Below are 24,835 nucleotides of genomic sequence, written 5' to 3' on the forward strand. Positions count from 1 at the left end.
CCTTCCCCCTGACAGCAGCCTCTCTGTGTTCGAGGACCTCTTGATTTACAAATTAAGCACTAAAGTTACAGCAAATAGCGTGGTTTACTTATCCTAGCCAACAAACTGAAAGGAAGGTGGTTAACGTAATATTCCTCCTAAAAATCACACGTAATTATCCCCTCGACCTTAAAAGTTAAGGTTCCTTTTGCTGACTAACGGTACAAATATTAGCTTAACATTACATAAGTTAGCCTACCAACTGCAGTTGATGGTGTAACTTAAGTTAACGTAGTTAGTAAAAAATATGCCCGTAACATTAACGTTACATGTTTATAAACAGCTATTCTAACCTCGTTTTACATGTCGTCAAGCGAACAGTTAGCAGACATTATTTGGCATTAACATGTAACTATAATAACTTAGCTATCTTACCTGCACTGAACCCATGTAGGCCTGGCACTGTTGTTGTTGTTGGAGGGTCAGGCTGATTAGCATCAGCAACTGTGGCCTGGCGTTACTTCGTGCAGGTGAGAGCTTCTCGCAGGATTTTGAGGGATCTCATTAATTCAGAAAAACATTTTTTTCATGAAGATTATTCTCATAATTCTGAGATCATTAACTCATTAATTCATAAAAACAGAGTGAAAAAAACTATTTTTTAAGAAAAATTGATCTCATAATTCTGAGATAATTAACTCGTTAATTCAGAAAAACAGAGCAAAAACTTTTTTCCATGAAAAATTATCTCGTAATTCTGAGATAATTAACTTGTTAATTCAGAAAAACAGAGTAGATTTTTTTTCCTCAAATGAATGCAGTACGCTTCTGTAGTAAGTAACTAACAACACTGCTAACAAATTAACGTTTCTACATTACAGTTGAGTGTAAGAAATATGCTCATATTAAGAAAAAAATTGTATGAAAATTCAATTCTATAAAAATTCAATAAAAACAAAATTACATTTTCAACAACTGGAATACTTTTATTTTTCTCATTTGCAGTTGTTTAACAGACCATGACAAATTTCATCAAATAAAACAACATCCCACTAATAACTAGAGTGCCATCTGTCCAAAATAAGACTCTTGAAAAATAAATAGCTTTAACTGTAAGTATTACAGTTTAGCTTTAACTATGAATTCACTCACTGGCCACTTTATTATGTAAACCTTGCTAATAGCAGGTTTGACCCCCCTTTTTGCCTTCAGAACTGCCTTAATTCTTCATGGCACAGATTCAACAATGTGCTGGAAACATTCCTCCAAGGTTTTGGTCTGTATTGACATCATGGCATCACGCAGTTGCTGCAGATAAAAAATAATAATAATCAAATCCAGCCCTAAACGCCAGATCTTGTCAAAAGATATCCATTTTGTCAGGTGTGCAAACCACATTTGGAGGATAAGGATGTCGTATTCTCTAGTTTATTGCGTGAGTAAAAAGCACACACACATCCATGACTACTTCCTAGCTTCACATTTATTCAACTCCCGCACAATGCCCCCTCCTGGGCAGAAACAGTACTCAGGATCTAAACCATGTAACATTATGTTATGTAGTACACTTCCACTACATAGATTATCCCACATCTCCCCTTTTAACAGAAACAATAATAAAAAAAAACAATGACATATTTTTCTTAGTAGACATTGCTTAGAGAACAACTCAACGAAGAGCAATAAACAATATCTTTTGTACAGATAAACATTACCTGAAAACTGGTCATTCCAGGCTACGAAAAGTTATGAAAACACATTATCAACAGATACACATGTATATTTTTTTTCAACATACATCAGCAACATTTCTCTTTTCTTTTTCTTTTTTGTCTCTTTTTTTTTTTTTTTTTTTTTTTTTTTTTTTTTGCCATTGAAGGGGAGTAGTAAACTGCTTGACTACTGTAAGAACAGTCCCCTGAGGCTACAATGGAGTGACTATAAATCCAGTCTTTTAGGTTTTACGACTGGCCTCCCAGATCTGGTTCTGGTTACTGCTCCTGTTGGACTGACAGAATATGTTTGGGGTGCCAGTGCATTTTGTGTCTCTGTACTGTTCTCGGACAACTGGGAACCAGCATGGGTGTCACACCCACCCTCCTTTACATCCATAGGAGAGAGGAAATGACGGTTCCTACGAACAGTTCCATGAGGCACATCCACTTGGTAAGAACGGGGTGTTGGATGTTTCTCCACCACAGTTCCAGTCACCTTTTGATCTGTGACCCACACCTTATCGCCAGGTGAAAGCTTATTCAGGTCTTGCACTCTATGCCGTTTGTTGAAATATCTCATATCTGTACTTCTTTTCTCTCTCTCTCGAACACTTATGGCGGTACCATCAGGTAACAAAGGGTCCAGCAGTCTTGGGAGGGTTGGCACCGTAGTACGAAGACGGCGTCCCATGAGCAACTGGGCTGGGCTGTACCCATTGTGAAGTGGAGTTGACCTATATGACAGTAAGGCAAGGTAGGGGTCTTGCTCTTTTTTGAGGAGGTTTTTTACGGTCTGTACAGCCCGCTCAGCTTCTCCGTTGCTGCGTGGGTGCTTCGGGCTACTGGTGACATGTCTGAATCCATAAGAACCTGCGAACTCTGAGAAAGTGCTGGATGAGAACTGTGGCCCGTTATCACTCACTAATGTCTCCGGGATGCCGTGGCGTGCAAAGATAGACTTTAAGTGCGTAGTGACATCTGCAGAACTGGTGAGTGAAAGATTTGCCAACTCAACATAACGTGAATAGTAATCCACAACTAAAAGATAAGTTTTCCCTTTCAGGACAAACAGATCTGTCCCTAGCTTTTGCCAGGGCCTCTCAGGAAGATCCGATGGGATCAACGGTTCAGTGTGATTAGTACGCTCTTTAATGCAAAACAAGGCATTTCAGAACCAGCTCGTTCAACTGCTGGCTAAGTCCCGGCCACCACACACTTTGCCGTGCACGTGCTCTGCATTTAACTACGCCTTGATGCCCTTCGTGGAGCCTGTCGAGGACATCATTCCGCAATGCAGAGGGAATGACGAGTCTTGTACCTTTCAGAAGAAGACCGTCATGAACAGATAGGTAAGCTCTCTCAGACCAGTAAAGCTTCTCAGTCCCTGTACAACACCCTGACTCAGGCCATCCATCCTGACACATTTTCATGACATTTGAGCAAACACTGTCTGATTTGAGGTGCTCTCTCAGGTTGTCCAGGAAAGATTGACTTGCTGGGAGATGCTCCACAATGCTGTCCACGTAAATGTTAGTGCTCTCCATAAACTCGTCATCCACGATTTCTTTTTGAGCAGGTAGCGGAGCACGTGACAGAGTGTCAGCAGTCCATAAGCTCTTTCCAGGAACATGAGAAATCTTGTATGAATAGCGCATTAGTCTCATACGGAAGCGCTGGATACGGGGAGGTAGGGCATCCAAATCCTGGCCACCAAGGAGACTCAACAGAGGTTTATGATCGGTTTCCATATCAAAATGTTGACCAATCAAAAAGTCACGAAATCTCTCACATGCCCAGGTCAGCCCAAGGGCCTCCTTTTCTACTTGCGCGTATCTTTGCTCGATAGGAGTAAGAGACCGTGACGCGTAGGCAACAGGTCTCCAATCGACACCTTCTTTTTGCAGCAGGACTGCTCCCAGTCCATATGATGATGCGTCTGCAGATACTTTGAGTTGCTTGTTTGCATCGTACAAGGCCAGCACTGGAGCAGATGACAAGTCTTCTTTCAAGTTCTTAAAAGCTTTAACCTGTTCTTCCCCCCAGAACCAACAATTTTTCTTGGACAGGAGATCTCTGAGTGATTTATCTTTTTCCGCCAGATGGGGAATGAATTTTCCCAGCTGGTTGACCATTCCAAGAAAACTCCTTAGCTCACTGACATTTGTTGGCTCTGGCATCTCCTGGACCGCTGCGGTCTTGGCTGGGTCTGGTTGCACTCCTCTGTCTGAGATAATGTGGCCAAGAAACTTGACTACGCGCTGCGACAAGGCACATTTGTCTAAGTTAAGGGTGACGCCAGCATTTTCCATCTTTTGGAGCACTGCGTGAAGGCGCACATCGTGCTCCTCTTGAGAACGCCCCCACACCAGCACGTCGTCCATGTGACAGACCACACCGTCCAGGCCCTCAGTGACTTCAGTTACCATACGATTTTGGAAGTGCTCAGGTGCCGATGCGATACCGAAGGGCAAACGATTGAAGAAATACCGCCCAAACGGTGTGATGAAGGTCGTCAGTTTGGCAGACTGCTTTGCTAGAGGTATTTGCCAAAATCCCATGTTTGCATCTAACTTGCTAAAAACACAAGCTCCCGCTAACAACCCAAGAGTCTGTTCAACTGAAGGAAGTATGAATTTCTCCCTTCGCACTGATTCGTTGAGCTTTGTTAAATCAACACAAATGCGTGGATCACCTGACTTTTTAGGCACCACGACAATGCCTGCACACCACTCTGTGGGCTCTTCCACCCTGCTTATGACCCCCATCCGCTCCATGCGTTGTAGTTCATTTTTTACTTTTGGCATGAGTGGCAGAGCGATGCGTCGTGGGGTTTTGAGGGAAAATGGCACTGCTCCTGGGCTCAGTTCAATGGTGTAAGGCCTCTGCAACAGTCCTAGCCCACTGCACAGCTTTGGATATCGTTCCTGTAGTGTGTGAATGCTTACGCCATCGACACGTGTGACAAGACCCAGTTTGGTGATGGCGGGTCTCCCCAGCAGTGGTGAATGAAGACTCTTAACAACATACACATCCTCCAATATGTGCTTGTCTCCTTTCAGAAGCAGCATGCTTGAAACTCCAATCACGCTGAGTGGTGAACATCCAGGTCCAAGTAAAGGCTTGGTCACTCTCTGGAGTGCTGGTTTGTTGCCTTCTTTAAATATCTTGTGGAACACATGGTCTGGCATAACAGTGACATCAGCGCCTGTGTCGATTTTGAACTGTACTTCACAGTCTTTTATTTTAATATCGATCAACCAGGGGTCACCCTCGGCAACCACAGTGCCTAAAAATATGTCTGGGTCTTGTTCTTGAATCTCATTCACCTTTCTGGATGAAGCACACACCTTTTGGTAATGTCCCCTCTTCCCACAGGCATGACAGAGTACCGTATTTGCAGGGCAGTGCGCTTTTGGATGAAATGGGCTTTTTCCACACTTGTGACATTTTGACTGTGACTGTTTAAATTTGTCTTTTGCTCCATGAGCATTTTTGACTCTCTGCCTGCTTTGAAATGGCTTGTTTTTACTTATGACTCTATCAACAGAGTCAGTTTTGGCATTAATGCATTCACCACGCAAGTTACTCTGCTGCTGCTTCACTGCCTCAGTCTGTCTCGCCATATCAATGGCCTTTTCCAGCGTTAGATCCTTATCTAACTGCATTCGCTCTGACAGACGTATATCATTTAAACCAACGACTAACCTGTCTCTGATTAATTCGTCGTGCAGTGTCCCATATTTGCAGTGCTCAGCCAAGGAATACAGTGCAGTCACAAAGGAGTCGACTGGTTCGTTTTCTCCTTGTTTTCTCATGTTGAAACGTGCTCTTTCATAAATTACGTTTTTCTTCACAACAAAAAACGCGTGAAAGCCCTCTTTCACTGCGTCATAACGCTCACTGTTTTCATTCGTCAAATTCAGCCCCTTCAAGATGTCATCCGCTTCATCACCCATACAGTACATGAGTGTATTTATTTGATTGGCTTGCGTGGAAGTATGGAGATTACTGGCCTGACGGAAACGTTCGAACCGTCGGATCCATTTTTCCCATTCGGTAGGTTTGGAGAAGTTAAATGGCTCAGGTGGCTGGATGCTGAACGTAGCACACGGGCTCGGCGCGGGCGGCTCTCTCCCCCCGGCAGCTGCATCACCTAGAGCGCGTTGTCCTCCTGCCGCTTGTTCCATGACTTTGCGACTTCTAACTTATAAAACTTCACTCTCCTCCGAAACAAAACTTCTTCCGCAAGCTTAATAGAGTATCCTACTCTGACACCATGTCGTATTCTCTAGTTTATTGCGTGAGTAAAAAGCACACACACATCCATGACTACTTCCTAGCTTCACATTTATTCAACTCCCGCACAATGCCCCCTCCTGGGCAGAAACAGTACTCAGGATCTAAACCATGTAACATTATGTTATGTAGTACACTTCCACTACATAGATTATCCCACAAAGGACACGTGAGAATGTTATTTGTTGATTACAGCTCGGCATTCAACACAGTCAAACCACAGAGGCTCTGAAAAGCTCCTCACCCTCGGACTGACACCTTTCCTCTGTAACTGGGTGATCTTGCTGATAGACAGACCTCAGTCAGTCAAAGTAGGAGACCGGACATCAGGCATCCGAACTGTGAGCACAGGGATCCCCCAAGGCTCTGTCCTGAGCCCGCTGCTGTTTACCATCTTCACCATGACTGTGTGGTCTCTCAGACCAATACCAGGATTATAATGTTTGCAGATGAAACTACAGTCATCAGACTGATCACTGGTGGAGAGGAAACATCATACAGAAGAGAGTGGCAGGACTGATGACCTGGTGTCAGGAAAATAATATCATCCTAAATGTACATAAGGAGATGAAATATTGATCCTGGGAGGAGGAGGAAAGAGCAGCATACATCAATTTACATTGGTGAGACAGAGATGGAGATGGTGGAAACCTTTAAATTCCTCATACCTACATCAGCAAGGATCACAACACTCAGCACCTCCTGAGAAAATCCCAATAAGAAGACTGAGGAAATTTGGCATGGCAACCGAAATTCTCAGCAACTTTTACAGATATTCAGTTGAACGTGTGATTAACAGTTCAATCACGGTGTGGTTTGGAAGCTGCAGTGTTCAGGATAGGAAAGCTCTCCAGAGTTTGCAGAATAGCCTTCCCATCACTTCAGGATATTTACAGCTCCAGGGTCATCAGGAGGGCCCACAACATCATCAGGGACATTAAACATCCACAACACAACCTCTTCACACTGCTGCTGCCTGGGAGACGATACAGGAGTGTGAAATCAAGGACAAAAAGACTCAGTTTTCATCCATAAGCCATCAGACTCCTGAAGAATACATTATGCACTAACTACTTCCCTCCCCATTACCCCATTGAATGTTACCCTGATTGCTGCACAATGCATATTTGTATTTTGTTTATTTTGTGTAAAGGAGACTTACAAAAGTAAGAGTTTTAATGTGTGGGCAAAACCGTGGTTCTACCAGAAAGACTCGGGAGATAAAATGATATAACAAGAGTCAATTTATTAATAGCTCAGCAAGCATAGTCTTTGGCGTAGGCCCCGTCCTTAGCAAGCAATGCGAAGGTAACGGAATCTGCAAATCCCGCCTGAAGATGAAGGCAGGGGCACAGCCGACCCCCTGGAGGTAAAGGAAGGGACCATCCTGGTGGTGGTGGGGAGGATGGAGTGAAAGGACCATCTTGGAGGTGGTTGGGGAGGATGGAGGTAATTGGCGCCGTCAGTATCTGCAAACTCAGACGGATGTAAGTACCATTCTTTTATACTGAGAGTGTTAACACATGATTGGTTAGAAGTGAGTTAATTCATGACGCGCTGATTGAGTCTTCCTGGCAGAACTTAACGCTAAGCTTACATTGTTATGACTGTGCATACTGTATGACAATAAATATATCTTGAATCTTGAATCTTGGTGGGTCACTTCATGCCTAAACCAGGACCCCTGTTGTCATCCGGATAATCAATGGAGAAATGCTTTGAACTGTATGTCCATATGTGTAGATTTTCTAAATGTATCTATGTCTTAACCAATCAGAATCATTCAACCTGAAGTAATGGCCTGTGTTAGAATACAATTGCTGTTGTATTGAGTGAAGCTGACTTCTGCTGATGAAACTGTAAACTATCTTCAGCAAAAAAATTCTTCAGTTTATTGCATCTCTGACTCCTGGTCATTCATCATATATGGTCTTCTGGTCTTAACTGTAAATTCCCCTATACTTAATGGTGGAGAGTGTGCAGGCAATCATTCTCCGGTGACATCCCTGACTAATCAACAAACAAGGAAGATTAGATTTATTTTTTGGTTAGGGTTGTCTGGTTAGAAGAGTTTGAGAGAATTGAGGAAGTGATACTTTGGGTTGCGCTTTTAAGCGGAGTTTAAGACACCAGGACCGAGGTGTAATTGTACACCTGTATGACTACGGGTGTTTAGAGTTTAATCCACTCCGAATAGGCGAGGAAAGACAGTGGGATAGATATCACAGTTCAGACAATCTGAGTGTTTTCAGACATTTTAAAAGTTACTATTTTGGGCTTTTCAGTGAACTGAGGAAGAAAACTTTTCTAAAAATAGAGATACACAGACTGAAGCTGGATCATCAAACTACAGACCAATACTTTTATCAGGCCTTCTTTTTGTCTCACTCAGGTAAATATCAGTTTCAACTGTTTTATTTATTATAGCTTTAAAGATAATCTAAAGAAGTAACTTAATTATCATATGTATTTTTTATTATTATTCTTAAAATGACTAGTAAGCCTACTTTTTACATTTAGAGCTTTTACACTAAAAACACAGGGTTAAAAACAACCCAATTTGGCTTGTTTTTATCCCAGTAAATATTAGGACAGAACCAAGGGCGTAGATTTGGTTTGAACATTGGGGGGGTTGAAGTTTGGGTATGCCTCCTGATATTGTGATCATGCTGTAAATATTGTGGGGGGTTGTAATGCATAGATTTAAATATTGGGGGGGTTATCCCCCCCCCCCCCCACAAACTACGCCCCTGGACAGAACACATGTTGGGCTAATTTTACCCAGCATAATGGGTTGATTATTTTTTTTCTAGAATACTAATTTATTTTATACTTCATACACGAATTAGTGTTTACAGATTAACTTAAATCCTCTAAATCTTTGTAAAATATTCCACACAACCACTGGTTTGCATGTTAACGCCATTTGAATGATATCACGTTACACAGGAACCGCTAACTTCAGATGCTGTGACTGACTCCATAACCTGCCCATAAACTAACACTGAACAGCTCTGAGGACATATTTTATCATCCAAAGTATTATTATTTAATATCTTTCAGAATAAAATCATTTATTTTATGCAAGGATGCAAAAGACTAATTCAACACTTGTTTAGGTTGCATCTCTGTATTCTTTGCGTAAAATTAAATGATTTACAGAACAGTAACGATTTTATATTTAAAATAAAATGCACACAAACCTGTATTTTACCGTTTAAATGCACTAATTCAATGTCACTGAGAACTGCTCTCTCCTGAAGAGGATGCAAAAAGCCCTCGATAAATAACTCAACCGCTGGGTTGTTACAGTTGACCCAGGAGCTGGGTAACACAAAAACTACCAAACACAATATAACCCCCCCCCCCGTAAGCAGGTTCCAGCTCACCACGCCCTTGGTACGAGCTACCACGCATAGTATTGCATCAGTTAGTATAGCTTCAAGTTAGTGTAGATTTATCTGTATTGGCTGTACTGTACAGTGGTTGCATGCACTTGGCCTGGAAGACTGTGAGTTCCCGCCTAGAGCTCAAGTGTGCAACCTGCATTTTACGCGGGATTGCTTCTCCAACGCAAAGGTGGAAATGGGCTTCTCCACACAGCTCGCGCTGAAAAGCGACGCAGTGCCAAGCGCTGCTCCTCCTGAATGGACTCCACCACAGGTGCACGCCCCCCCCCGCTCAGCCCCGCCCTCGGTTCGTCCCCTCTATCTCCGCTGGGGTCTGCCCACTTTTCCAGCATTTTTCAAATATTGCCAGTGGGTGGAGTCAGGCTCTGACCAGGGGTTTAGTTACCCTTTAAACTTTGTTCACTGCTTGTGTGTTTTGCCTTGCTTCAGAGAAGCTGTTTGCTGATCGCCTGAACTTTGCCTTTTCCTGGTTTTGAGTTTTCATTCAGGGCCAGAATTCATTTGAAAATGTAAGATCAGCAAAAGCTTGTTGATTTTCGTGATGTAAAAGAGGATGGACGTGCGAGTGTAAACTGTGTGAGAGGTTACACAACCAGATAAATATCTCAGTTCAGTCTTTCAGATCAATCTGAGTGTTTCAGACATTAAGAGTTACTATCGTGGGCTTTTCAGTGAACCGATGAAGAAAATGTTTCTCAAATTAGTTTTGCTCTGTTTGTGTTTGTGGCGTCTGGATGGTGAGTTTTAAATGTGTTTTTCTGCTTTCAGTTGTTTCTGTCCTGATGTGATAAATTACTGGTTAAATTAGTCAGAAAGGATTAACATTCACTGTTATTCTCGTATAGAAACAAATAATGTGTGATTTTGCTGAGAGAAAACACTTGTTTATTATTTGAGATTAAAGTTTAATGCAGTTATTGATTATATAAAACTGTTTAACTATTTCTCATTTTCATTCCTCATCTTTTGTCTTTGAACTGCTGCAGAATATTAATCACTTCACATTTAAATGATTAAAAGTATTTTAGTGAAGCTTCATCAAACCAACATCAAGTGATTTTAAATCTGAAAAACTCTGTTCTTCAGGAGTGGTTGGTGAGTTTATGTTAGTGAAGGAGCGAGATTCAGTCACTCTAAAATCTGGTCTTACTGAAATGAAGGATGATGATGTGATTCAGTGGAGGTCTGGATATGGAAACACTGTAATAGCTGAAATCAATAAACGGACCGACAGAATCACTGTAAATGATGATGTTCTTGATGGGAGATTCAGAGACAGACTGAAGCTGGACAATCAAACTGGATCTCTGACCATCACAAACACCAGAACTGAACATGGTGGAGTTTATAGACTACAGATCAACAGTGAGACCAAGAGGTTCAGCCTCATTGTCCACAGTGAGTAAACCTTTTGAGTGATACAGTCCCACATTTGGGATTTGGAATGTTCAGTGATGTCACTTAACTGTCAGATTCAAACTCTTCAGACAATTTGAACTGCGGAAAAAAATCTTTTTGCAAATAATATTTTTATAGGACATCCAGATAACCATATGTTCATTACATTCATTCATAACATGCATGCATTCCTATGCATATGAATATGAATCATGTAAATAAACCTATATGTCAATTCTAAACTGCTTTTTTTTGTAGTTTTCTGTAGTTTATAATCTCTTTTTTTTATTGTTGTTTGCAATCATGTATCTAATCATCAAGTCTGCAAAACTGCAAGCACATCATACGCTTTACACTCAGTTTGAAATTGAAAAACTTTTTGCAAAACATGTATATATATATATGTGTGCATATATGTATTTATGAATGTATGTATGTATGTATGTATGTATGTATATGTATATGTATATGTATATGTATGTGTGTGTGTGTGTGTGTGTGTGTGTGTGTGTTTGTGTATATTCTACACATACAAGCCACAATATAGATTGTTTCACAGCAGCTTCACAATAGAAACAAATTCAAAACAAATTCTCCTGTAAAGCTGCTCTAGAAGCCAATAGAGTGATTATTCAGCTCAAGTCACTTCAGTGTTGACTCAGTTTAGTTCAATAACTGTAACATTCATCAATTATGCATACTGTATACATGTACACTGTTAGACCTTACCAGGTTTTTTTACAGTAAAATACTGGCAACACTGTTGCCAGTAATTTACTGTTAATTGTACAGTTATTTACTGTAATCTACAGTATGTTACTGTAAAAATGCACTAAAACTCAAGTTAACTAATTTCACTTGCAGAAACCGACTGCCTTAAATTGACCAACTGTCATTTAAATGTATTAACTAAAATTTATGAAACATTCGTGAGCAAAGTATTACTGTGAACTTAATTCATTTGAAACCACAAAAAAAAAAAAAAAAACTTTTGTAAATAAAGAGATTTCCACTGGACCAACAACTACACAGCCACTGCCTTTTAAATAAAGCCACATGCAGCAAATATCATCAATGTTTGCAGATCTTCTCCTGGACTGAAGCACAGGCTCTACTCTTCAGCACAATGGTGACCCAAAAAACAAGATTTTACAGTAAACTACTGGCAACACTGTTGCCAGTATATACCTGTTTTATAACTTACAGTTTATTACTGTTAAAATACATTCTGTGGGTGTGTCTTTTTATCTTACACTGTTAACCCTTTCAACCCCACAGGGAAATCCACACTGCAAAGAGTAAAAAGTAACATTGACGCAGTGTTGCAGTGAGATAATTAGGTGAATATGTAAGTGATTGTTGAGCATTAGTGATGAACACCTGCTGTTAGAACAGAAAATAGAGAAACACACGAACTACAACTGACTTCCAGCCATTACACATTATTACACTTATTATTAACCAGTATGACTTTATTTCTGTCATACATCTACAGAAGTTGTTGAGATGTTTAATTGAAAATGTTTGGTTTGAAGTTACCATTATAGAGATCAGTGTTTGCTTTAGTTGGGATGCTGATGCTAAAACATTAGCGTTTCTTTTGCTGCTTGAGCTGTGTTTACAGGTCACACTTGTGAACACACACAGTTTATGAATGATTGCAGGTATGATGACAAAATCATCGTATTGCCTGTTCATTCACTAAGGAATTCATTCTCACTCATTCACACTCATTCAGAGTTTAATTCTCAATCAAAAGTGTTACATAAGCACCACTGTGAAACCACAGCAATACATTACAATGACTCATTTTTTTTAACACATCATGCATAAACCAAAAAAACAGAGATATGCTGTCTTTTAGAAACACATCAAAAATTAGCACATGAATCTCAACAATGGTGGCAATTTTTCATGCAGCAGTGCATGCTGGGAGTTTTATATTATCCTGGAACCCAGCATGCATTGCGACATGAAACATTTGATTGTCACCATTATTGAGATTCATGTGCTGATCGTTGATGTCTGTGTGTGTCTAAGTCAAGCAGGAGTTCAACAATGTTTTATACACAATATGATTACGATATTCTTCAGAAGACATGATTACAGAAATATTGATTTCATGCTGTAGATTCACAGATACATGCTAAATATGAAATACCCATAAATTCAAAGAATATATATACAGGAAAGATCAGAGAATCAGACATGTCCAGGATGATTGTGACTTCATCACAAAAGCCAAAAACACCTGATCAAATTTCTACTGACATAATCTTGCCATAACAAATTTGCTTTACTGTTACAGCTGTTACAGCAGCCAGAGAGAGATGAATGGTAAGAAGTTAAGGGACAAGAGACCAACTAAAGCAAAAACTGATCATGGTGACAACAAACCTTATTATTAACTAAATCTCTGTTAATTCTCAACAAGAACTTTTGTACATGTATGAAAGAAATAATCGTAAGCTGGTTTGTAAACTGGTTTCACACTCAGTGTGGCTGGAAGTCAGTTGTAGTTTTTGTGTTTCTCTTTTATCTGTTCTTGTTTGTCTCTCTCCTTCAGTGATTCTGCTTATCAGGTGTTCATCAGTTTCTCATTTCACTCATTTTTTTTTCATTCAAGTGGACTATATTAGTGAACTTGACTATAAAGTGAATGAGGGTATAGGGTGTGATTGTGAAAACAGCCTCTGAGTGTCGACTTTGAGCGCTGTTAATTCACAGTATATTCCTGTAGGCTATTTTTGTTTTCTACAGTATATTACTGTTTTAATGGAAAATGGTATGATATTGTCAGAATTTGGCCTTTTTTTACAGCAAGGGTTAACAGTGTACATGTGACAAACTCCTGTACACTCACTGGACAATGAACAAGCAAAAGACAGTAGTGTAAAGTAGTTTTACATTTTGCACACCTGTGTGTAGTTTGGTGTGTATGCGGCTAATCATTTGATGTTTGTGTGTAGAGTTACTACGCAAAAACACAATTTTTGGAAGAGTTTGATTTTGCAAGAGCTGTCTGATGTGTTGCATGTTGGGTGCGTGTTTTGTGGTTTTGTGTGAGTTTCCAAAAAACTTGAGCCATGGTTTCAGAAATTGTGTGAAAGCAATTTGAAAAACTGTTATACCACCGTCAGTCGCTTAACATTTGTAATATTAATATTAATTTAGCTACTTCTTACCTTTTTTTCAAGTGAAGCATTGCACTGGAATATTTATTGTAAAAGGTGCTGTAAAAGTATTTTGAATTACTTGATTGTTTTTGGCATCTGGTTGGTAAGTTTTAAATGTGTTTTAATAATTAGTTATGACTTGTTTCTGCATCAGATTCACTGTTAGTTTCTCTAAATGTTGGATCTATAAAACACTGAAGCTCAAACAGCATTAGTTTCAGTGTGACGTGATTCTCGTCTGAAGTAAAAGTGTTTTCTGTGTTTGATGTTGTGTGGATCAGACCAACTTCATCAGTAAATGAGTTTTATTCAAAATAATCTCAAAGATACAATTATTAATCTTTGTTTTACAACTTTATTAATCTAAAGTTTTGTAGTTTGGAAATTTATTTCAAATGTAAATTTCAAAGTGTTTATATTAGTAATCCATCATAAAGTTATTTAAAAGTCTATCATTTAAACAAAAGAATCTTGCTGTGTTTGTACTTCAGGAGGGCTTGTTAATGGAGAAAGGTCAGTGTCCATGAAGGAGGGAGATTCAGTCACTCTAAACTATGATCTTACTGAAATAAAGGATGTTTATCTGATTCAGTGGAGGTTTAAATACACTTTAATAGCAGAAATCAATAAACGGGCCGACAGAATCGCTGTACATGATGATGTTCTTGATGGGATATTCAGAGACAGACTGAAGCTGGACAATCAAACTGGATCTCTGACCATCACACATACCACAACTGAACATGCTGGAGGTTATCAACTACTGATCAACTTTATGAGGATATATTTCTATCTCAATGTCATTGGTGAGTAAAAAAAAAACAAAAAAACATTTACACCTGTTTTTTATGACAAATTTTAAATTAATTCATACACGATTTTGATTATTTTTGTTGTTTTAGGATATTTTAAATTTAAGCTATTTAATGTAATAAACCATTTGTGACAAACCCTGTTTCTGTTGTTTTTGATGATACAGTTGAAATTTCAGTGATGGAGGGAGATTCAGTCACTCTAAACTCTGATCTTACTGAAATGAAGGATGCTTATCTGATTCAGTGGTTTGTAAATGAAAACACTTTAATAGCAGAAATCAATAAACGGGTCGACAGAATCACTGTATATGATGATGTTCTTGATGGGAGATTCAGAGACAGACTGAAGCTGGACAATCAAACTGGATCTCTGATCATCACAAACACCACTACTGGACACACTGTTTTTTATTATCTGATTTTTATAAGACAATTGTCATCAAAATCATTCAGAGTTTCTGTCTATGGTGAGATCATTTATCCTGTCCTTCAAATATTCTTCAAATATTGATTTGTTGAATCATTTTATAGTTTGAGATGACAGACCATATAAAACTCACTTAACACTCTGAACCGAATATAAGATGGTTTATTAGATTTGATCATATTTCTGTTTATTTTCCAGCTCGTCTGCCTGTTCCTGTCATCAGCAGAGACTGTTCATCATCTTCATCATCATCATCATCATGTTCATTGGAGTGTTCATCAGTGGTGAATGTGAGTCATGTGACTCTCTCCTGGTACAAAGGAATCAGTGTATTGTCCAGCATCAGTACGTCTGATCTCAGCATCAGTCTCTCTCTACCTCTGGAGGTGGAATATCAGGATAAAAACACCTACAGCTGTGTGCTGAACAATCCCATCAGCAACCAGACCACACATCTGGACATCAACACACTCTGTCACACATGTGCAGGTACGGCAGCACTGATATTAGCGTTTATTTATGGAATATTTTATTCTGATTGGTCAATCGCTGCATTCACATATTTTTTGATAAACGTCATCGTCCATAGCAACACTGTATTTCAGACCACACATTCGGTTTAGGTGCGTCTTTCTCTCTTATCACACCACAGACTTGCGCTCTCTTGATTCATATGTGCCGGTCTATAGACCTTATTCACATCAGTGCCATCTTTGATTTTTAATGGGAATGAAAGCGAGGCTGAGGGATAGACATACTCTTGACATCTCTTCAGTGGGTTGTACTGTTATTTAATGTGTTTGGATTGTTCTGCTAATGAAATACTGCAAAAATATCTTTCCAAGAAGTTTCGGTAGACAAAAAACTCCAGACATACAGCTTTTTACAGCTGATACCATTGAAAACACGGTAAGTCTGTTGCTTCCATACCTGTCATGGCGCTGCTCTGAATAAGGTCTATAGTGGGTGTGGTTTAGTTATTTGGAGAATCTTTAAGCAGTGAAGTGGCCTCTAGATGGGGTCTGGTCATGTGCGATGAAGCACACGGGTAGACGGCATTGTTTTGTCTGATCATTTTTTTGTACGGCCACGATGACGAGACGCAGATGTAAGCACTGATAAGGGAGTCGGCCATTTTAAGTGCTCATAATCAATCACATAATCCTTCCAGTAGTGGCGGGCGCTTTCTAAACACTCTTTGTGAAGCTTTGAAACTTTGTGAATCATTTGTTTTGAACCTGTGATTTGGAGCATGCATCAAACTTCCAAAGTCACATGATTTTAGTAAACGAGGGTTTATTATACGCCATAACTGTTTGTAAATGATTCAAAATTTCAATGTTTCAACAAGGAACTCATGAACCCATGAATGAACCAGCGTCCATATATAATTTTTACCTGATTTATAATCAATTTGAACTGTTCTTTCTATCATTGTTGGTCTCTCTAAATGTTGGTTCTATAAAACACTGAAGCTCAAACAGCATTAGTTTCAGTGTGACGTGATTCTCGTCTGAAGTAAGTGTTTTCTGTGTTTGATGTTGTGTGGAGATCAGACCAACTTCATGAGGAAATCAGAGTTTTATTTAATATGAGATGCAATGATTCATGCCATTTGTGTCTGTTTTGTTGTATATATGTTATTCATTTTAAATTTCAGACTGTTTACTTTAGTGATTTAAAAGTCTTAATCTTTTTCTGTTTGTTCTTCAGGAGTGTTTGGTGATGCAGTGATGTCAGTGTCAGTGATGGAGGGAGATTCTGTTACTCTACAAACTGATCTTACTGAAATACAGAAAGATGAAGAGATACTGTGGACGTTTGGAACTAACGGGCCTCTTATAGCTAAAACCAATGGAGTGAAGAATACGATACCTGATGTTCTTGATGGGAGATTCAGAGACAGACTGAAGCTGGATCATCAAACTGGATCTCTGACCATCACAAACACCAGAACCACAGACTCTGGAGTTTATGAAGTTGAGATCAGCAGCAGCAGCTCAGAGACTAAACACAGATTCAGTGTTACTGTCTATGGTGAGACAGAAATTACACGAAAATAATAATTTCTCATATATTTTACACCGTTATTTCAGAAGTTTTTATAAAACAAACAAACCACTTACTCATTTAAGACCACATACACAATTATTGAATCACTTTCTTTTTACATTATCGTTTTTAATTAGTCTTTCATTTGATAGTTTTAGTATGACATTCACCTCTCTGACAGTGTCATCTTGTTGATTTTGTTTATTAAGCTGATATCTGTCTTTTATTGTAGATCAGACTGACTCATTCACTCTAATGATTGTCTCTTTTTAGCCGCTACAACATCAGACCCACAGATTCCTTCAGGTCCTTCTTCAAGTTCTCCTTGAGGTTCTGCAAACTAGCTCACAAACTTGTTGATCATATTTGGCATTGTGCAGTATATTATGTGTTGTTGAATATGTGTTTTCCAGAGTCACTCTTGTTGGTCTTGAGTTTTAGAATTTCGTAACAAAAGTAAAAGACACAGAGACTCCATTATAGGCCTCACAAATACAAAACAATCATTCAATGCAAGAAACACTGTCTCATATCCCATAATACTGACTCATATCCCAAAATACTCACTGACTCATATCACAAAATACTCACTGACTTATATCCCATAATACTCACTGACTCATATGCCATAATACTCACTGACTCATATCCCAAAATACTCACTGACTTTTATCCCATAATACTCACCGACTCATATCCCAAAATACTCACTGATTCATATCCCATAATACTCACCGACTCATATCCCATAATACTCACTGATTCATATCCCATAATACTCACCGACTCATATCCAATAATACTCTGATTCATATCCCATAATACTCACTAACTAAAATCTGTAATACTCACTGACTCATATCCCAAAACACTCACTGACTTTTATCCCATAATACTCACTGACTCATATCCCATAATACTCACTGACTCATATCCCAAAATACTCACTGACTTTTATCCCATAATACTCACCGACTCATATCCCATAATACTCACCGTCTCATATCCCATAATACTCTGATTCTGTCAGGTTTGGCACAGACGAAACAGACAGAATGGTAAGTTAAATGCTTTAATTTGCAGAATGGATCGGTACAGCGAAACAGGTGAGTAAACAGTGAGTTGAATATCAGATGAAAGCTTAACTGGAATGTAATCGAGTCTCTCTCTCTCTCTTTCTCTTGCAGAGGATGATGAAGGGGTTCCTTAGATGACAGAATGAAGACGGGCTGAGAAGATCGGGATCGTAGGTAGGTATACAGGTAAGTATGGCAGAGAGTCTGTGTCATGTGTAGAAGAGATCAGACAATGACTGAATGTTCGTGGCAGGTATATATAGGTGAACTGATGATGAGGTCCAGGTGACGGTGATTAATAATCAGGTGATAATGAGCGTGTGAATGACTGAGTGGGCGGAATGAGGGAATGAGTGGAAGGAGATGCTGATGAAATCCTGACAGAAATCCTGATGGATCGAACTCTATAGATGGCCTCTTCTTCCACAGGAACGGGAGGAGGAGGCACGTCATCCGAGGGTGAATCTGAGGGAACAGAAGAGACTGGGTCAGTGAAAGGTTTGAGGAGAGAGACATGGAAGGAAGGAGAGATCTTGTACTGAGGTGGAAGGTTGAGTCTGTAGGTTACTTCGTTCAACTGCCTCTGGATGGTGAAAGGTCCAATGAATCGAGGACTCAGCATACGGCAAGTCAGGCGGAGGCGAATGTCCCTCGTCGATAACCATACCTTCTGACCAGGTTGATATTGGGGTGTATCAGCTCGAAGACGATCCGCTTGGACCTTGTGCCTCCGCACTGCCTGTTGTAGATGCACATGAGCTGAGTCCCATACCCCCTCGCTCTGATGGAACCAAAAGTCGACAGCTGGAACCTCCGAGAGCTCACCCGACCAAGGGAAGAGAGGTGGCTGGTATCCGAGGAAGCACTGAAAGGGGGTGAGCCCGGTGGTACGCTGAGTGAGGGAATTCTGGGCGTATTCCGCCCAGGGGAGGTATCGGTTCCAGCTGTCTTGGTACTGGTGGCAATAAGTTTGCAGATAACGTCCAATCTCCTGAATCTTCCGCTCAGTCTGGCCGTTGGTCTGCGGATGATATCCTGATGAGAGGCTGACAGTGACCCCGAGGAGCTTGAAGAAGGCGTGCCACACCCGGGAGATAAATTGGGGTCCCCTGTCCGAAACGATGTCTTCTGTAATGCCGAAATTTCTGAATACGTGATGAAACAATGCTTCAGCTGTTTCTAAAGCCTTAGGTAGACCAGGTAAAGGTATCAGCTTGCAGCCTTTGGAAAATCTATCCACAACGACAAGCACACAGGTAAATCCACCGGATCTAGGAAGGTCAGTCATGAAATCCACTCCGATGTGAGACCAAGGGCGTCTGGGTATAGGTAGTGGCACAAGTTTACCCTCAGGTAGTTTTCTGGGAGTGTTGGTGATGGCGCAGACTGAGCAGCCGCGGACGAACCTGGAGACATCTTCGGAGATGGACGGCCACCAGTACCACTGACTGAGGAGCGAGAGGGTACGCTTGCTACCTGGATGTCCAGAGCCCGGAACCGTGTGAGCAGAGTCCAGAAGGGGAGTACGAAGATGTTGAGGTACGAAAGTACGCCCTTCTGGACCTCCCGGCGGAGCAGGATGGTGAGAATTTTCCTGAGAGATTTGTTGATCGATGTCCCAGAGAATGGGACTGAGGATTAAGGCTGGAGGGAGGATGGTTTCAGTACTGAGATCCTCTGAAGATGAATGATGGAGTCTGGAAAGAGCGTCTGCCTTGCAATTCTTACTTCCTGGACGGTAAGTAACAATGAAGTTGAATCGAGTGAAGAAGAGTGCCCAGCGGGCCTGGCAAGGATTCAATCTTCTTGCCTCACGAAGATATTCCAAGTTGCGATGATCTGTAATTACGCTCTATGGTGTTTTAAGCCCCCAATGGCTCCTTAGAGGCAGCTAACCCTACCCTCAACCTTAAACCTACCCATCCCCTCGCTGCCTGGAAGGCGCTGTTGGGGGCTTAAAACACCAAACACCTGTAATTACCTCAAACTGGTGATTAGCTCCCTCCAGCCAATGTCTCCATTCTTCTAAAGCCAATTTTATGGCTAGCAGTTCCCGGTTTGCGATGTTGTAGTTCTGCTCCGCCGGGGACAGCTTCTTGGAAAAGAAGGCACATAGATGGAGTCTGGGAGGCTCACCCTGCCACTGTGACAGCACCGCTCCAACCCCAGTGGAAGACGCATCGACCTCAACGATGAAGGGAAGTTCAGGATTGGGATGGATAAGGATTGGTGCTGTCGTGAAGACTTCTTTGAGGCGATGGAAGGCTTGGATAGCAGTGGGATTCAAGGACAGAGACTTGGGTCGATTCTTTAATGAAGATGTGAGGGGAGCACTGATGAGACTGTAGTTCTTGATGAATCTTCTGTAGAAATTTGTAAAACCGAGGAATCTTTGAAGTTCTTTGACAGATGTGGGTAATGGCCAGTTTTGGATTGTTTCCACCTTCCTCTGGTCCATCTGGATACCATGCTGATCAATGATGTAACCCAGGAACTGAACAGAGGTGATATGGAACTCACTTCTCCAATTTCAGGTAAAGCTTGTGTTCTCTCAGTTGCTCTAGTACTTGAATGACATGACGGTGGTGTTCAGCAATTGAAGATGAATAGATGAGGATATCGTCAATATAGACAATCACAAAGCGGTTGAGGTACTCACGGAACACCTTGTTCATGTACCCCTGGAAGACCGCTGGAGCGTTTGACAGCCCGAAGAGCATAACCTGATATTCATAATGGCCAGATGGGGTGACGAACGCAGTCTTCCACTCATCTCCATGCCGTATTCAGATCAAGTTATATGCACTCCGAAGGTCAAGTTTAGAAAATATGCGGGCCCCACGCACCTGCTCCAGGGCAGCTGGGACCAGAGGAAGGGGATAACTGTATTTGATGGTTTGAGAGTTGAGATGATGATAATCGATGCAGGGCCTCAAGCCTCCGTCCTTCTTACCCACAAAGAAGAAACTTGAAGCGGCAGGGGAGGTCGATGTGCAGATGAACTGTTGTTGTAAAGCCTCCTCCACATACTCCTCCATGGCCTTCTGCTCCGGGATGGACAGTGGATAGATACGACCCTTAGGTAAAGTGGCTCCAGGTAGCAAGTCGATTGCGCAGTCACATGGCCGATGAGGTGGTAATTTAGTAGCCAGTTTCTTGCTGAAAACATCCTGGTACGCCTGGTACTTCACTGGAATCTCTACTTGATGCTGTACTTCAGGGCTCTCAACCGAAGTGGAACAAACAGGAACTTTGGACCTCTTCTGAGGCGTCGATGATGAAGAAGGTAATTTCTTGATGGATGATAGACAGGACAAATGACAGGACTCTCCCCAACGCAATACTTCACCAGACTTCCAGTGGAGAGTCGGTTGATGTTGAACTAACCAGGGGCGTCCCAGGATGAGCTCAGCGGTGGACTCCTCCAGCACCAAAAAAGACATCTCCTCTGAGTGAAGACAACCAATGCGTAGCGTCAGAGTAGGTGAGCAATGACGAATTCGACCTCGACCCAACGGTTTTCCCTGGATGGTTTGTACATGGAGGTCCTGAGAACTGCGATGTTTGCGGATGTTCAATTTTTGGAGAAGCTGGGTGGAGATGAAATTCCCCGCTGAACCAGAGTCAATAAGGGCTTGCGCTGAGACACAAATACGAGAAGTTAATACATGCACTGTGGTGCGATTTAAAGCTTCAATTTTAGGTGAGACTTGAATTGTGCTTACTGCAGGGCATGGAGGTCGAACAGGGCAAGAGCTGAGAAGATGATTATCAAATGCACAATATAGACAGAGTTTATGAAGAATTCGTCGTTGACGCTGTGAAGCTGGAAGATGGGCGGAGCTGAGATCCATAGGCTCGGGTGCTGGAGGAGTGACTGATGGAACCGTGGGCGGAGAACATACAGTGGGAGTCGGAGAACCACAGGCTGATAGTCTTTGCGAAACTCGAATGGATTTTTGAATTAATTTCTCAATTCCCAAACTGTCGTCGTAAACCACCATCAACTGACGAATGTTAGGATTCAAACCATGACGAAAAGCGGTGATCAATGCTGCCTCATTCCATCCACTGGATGCCGCTAAGGTGCGGAATCGTAAGGAGAAGGTACTCACAGAAGACTGGCCTTGACGAAGATTGTAGAGTTGATCATGTACAGAAAGATCAGCAGCTGTTTGACCGAAAACTTCTTTGAAGTGTTGTATGAAACCGGAGAGGGTTTTGACGACTTCCGAATTCGAATTCCACAGAGATTGTGCCCACTGAAGTGCTTGCCCAGACAGTAGTGAAATGATGAAAGCAACACGAGCTGAATCGTTAATGAATTGATGTTCTTGCATGGAGAAATAAAAAGATACCTGAAGTAGAAACCCACTGCAGTCCTCCGCCTCACCGGAGAATGTCGCTGGTCTGGCCATGGGACACGCTGAAGCAGTGAACGAAGCAACAGGCGCTTGAGGAAGTGAAGCTGAAGAGGTGGGTTGATGAATGGCGATCGGATTGACGGTGAATTCGCCGTGGATTCCGAAGGATTCTGCATGGTGGTCTGATCTTCTGTCAGGTTTGGCACAGACGAAACAGACAGAATGGTAAGTTAAATGCTTTAATTTGCAGAATGGATCGGTACAGCGAAACAGGTGAGTAAACAGTGAGTTGAATATCAGATGAAAGCTTAACTGGAGTGTAATCGAGTCTCTCTCTCTCTCTCTCTCTCTCTCTCTCTCTCTCTCTCTCTTCTCTTGCAGAGGATGATGAAGGGGTTCCTTAGATGACAGAATGAAGAAAGGCTAAGAAGATCGGGATCGTAGGTAGGTATACAGGTAAGTATGGCAGAGAGTCTGTGTCATGTGTAGACGAGATCAGACAATGACTGAATGTTCGTGGCAGGTATATATAGGTGAACTGATGATGAGGTCCAGGTGACGGTGATTAATAATCAGGTGATAATGTGCGTGTGAATGACTGAGTGGGCGGAGTGAGGGAATGAGTGGAAGGAGATGGTGATGGAATCCTGACAGATTCATATCCCATAATACTCACTAACTAAAATCTATAATACTCACTGACTCATATCCCAAAACACTCACTGACTTTTATCCCATAATACTCACGACTCATATCCCAAAATACTCCGACTCATATCACATAATACTCACTGACTCATATCCCATAATACTCACTGACTCATATCCCATAATACTCACTGACTTTTATCCCAAAATACTCACGACTCATATCCTATTATACTCACCGACTCATATCCCATAATACTCACTGACTCATATCCCATAATACTCACCGACTCATATCCCATAATACTCACCGACTCATATCCCATAACACTCACCGACTCATATCCCATAACACTCATCGACTCATATCCCATAATACTCACCGACTCATATCCCATAACACTCACTGTTTTTCTCCTTTGACTCTGTGTGTTTGTGTTACAGGAATCTGAGATGACGGAGGTGATTTACACGTTTCACCACAGAACAATTATTAAACTCTGTGATTCTGTTTCTGAAATGATGATCTGATCACAACAACTGTATATGTCTTTACACTATTACGGTTTCAGATATAATAATATAATAAATATAATCTGATTTGTTGTTTTGTTTTGTCATTTATTTTTCCTCTAAGTGATCTGTGAGTTTATTGTGATCCTGAAAGATAAATACTGTAGATTTCCAAAGTAGGGCTGTAGTACTCGAGTCCGGTCTTGGACTCGAGTCCGGACTCGAGACCGTTTTTCTATGGTCTCGGACTTGTCTCGGACTCGCTGGCATTCGGACTCGGACTTGTCTCGTCTCGGCCACTGGTCTTACCAAATATGGCTTTAGGTTCCGACCGAGTCCAGGTGTCTTTATAATGTTCCCAGTAAGCACACATACGTCGCCGCGATATTAAAACAAAATATTATTGGAGGGCTCTTTATACATTTCGGCTCTTTTTCGTGAGCCGGCTCGTTTGACTCAGCTCACTGAAAAGAGCCGGCTCTTTTGACTCGCAAACGGCTCTTTCTATAGGCTTTATTTTTTAGCAGACTTTTTTTTTCCTGTCCTGGACTCGGTCTTGACTTGGACTCGAACCTTTTTGGACTCGGTCTTGACATGGACTCGAACCTTTTTGGACTCGGTCTTGACTTGGACTCAACTAGTCCTGGTCTTGGACTTGTCTTGGACTCGACAAAGGTGGTCTTGACTACAGCCCAATTCCAAAGACTGTATAACATGCTTTATCCTCCATATGTGTCTGCTTGTGTTTATCAATAAAGTTTTCTCACTTTGAGGTTCAAGAGTCTCTCCATGTTTTATTTTAAAATTACTATATTGATGTATATGTATATTATTTCCTCTTTTGGTAAGTCATTGAAACGCTAACGTGGATTTTGTTTTCCTGTTTGATTAAATGAACACAGAAAAAATGTAATAGAGACGTTGGTTCACTAAAATGTTGAATGTTTAAATTGTATAAGCTCATCA

At 41.1% G+C, this 24,835-nt stretch overlaps 1 protein-coding gene across 1 annotated transcript; it reads left to right on the forward strand.

The window, feature by feature from the left end:
- Positions 1 to 10,026: 10,026 nt before the first annotated feature.
- On the forward strand, positions 10,027 to 23,963 carry LOC308702284 (uncharacterized protein). The gene is made up of 8 exons (XM_081384993.1): positions 10,027 to 10,137; positions 10,487 to 10,798; positions 14,466 to 14,780; positions 14,954 to 15,256; positions 15,415 to 15,705; positions 16,930 to 17,253; positions 17,542 to 17,598; positions 23,801 to 23,963. The coding sequence occupies exons 1-7, from the start codon at positions 10,080 to 10,082 to the stop codon at positions 17,595 to 17,597; spliced, it is 1,659 nt and encodes a 552-aa protein (XP_081241119.1). The 5' UTR covers positions 10,027 to 10,079; the 3' UTR covers position 17,598; positions 23,801 to 23,963.
- The last annotated feature ends 872 nt before the right edge of the window (positions 23,964 to 24,835 follow it).

This window comes from Scardinius erythrophthalmus, assembly GCF_964197995.2.
Source record: "Scardinius erythrophthalmus genome assembly, chromosome: 14".
NCBI classification, from domain to species: Eukaryota; Metazoa; Chordata; class Actinopteri; order Cypriniformes; family Leuciscidae; genus Scardinius; species Scardinius erythrophthalmus.

Bases quoted from the DNA above. Each gene is read 5' to 3' on its own strand.
- LOC308702284 (XM_081384993.1), top strand. From the start codon at position 10,080: ATGAAGAAAATGTTTCTCAAATTAGTTTTGCTCTGTTTGTGTTTGTGG. The intron at 15,257-15,414 runs GTGAGATCATTT...TTTATTTTCCAG, and splicing joins ATTCAGAGTTTCTGTCTATG to CTCGTCTGCCTGTTCCTGTC. The intron at 17,254-17,541 runs GTGAGACAGAAA...GTCTCTTTTTAG, and splicing joins ATTCAGTGTTACTGTCTATG to CCGCTACAACATCAGACCCA.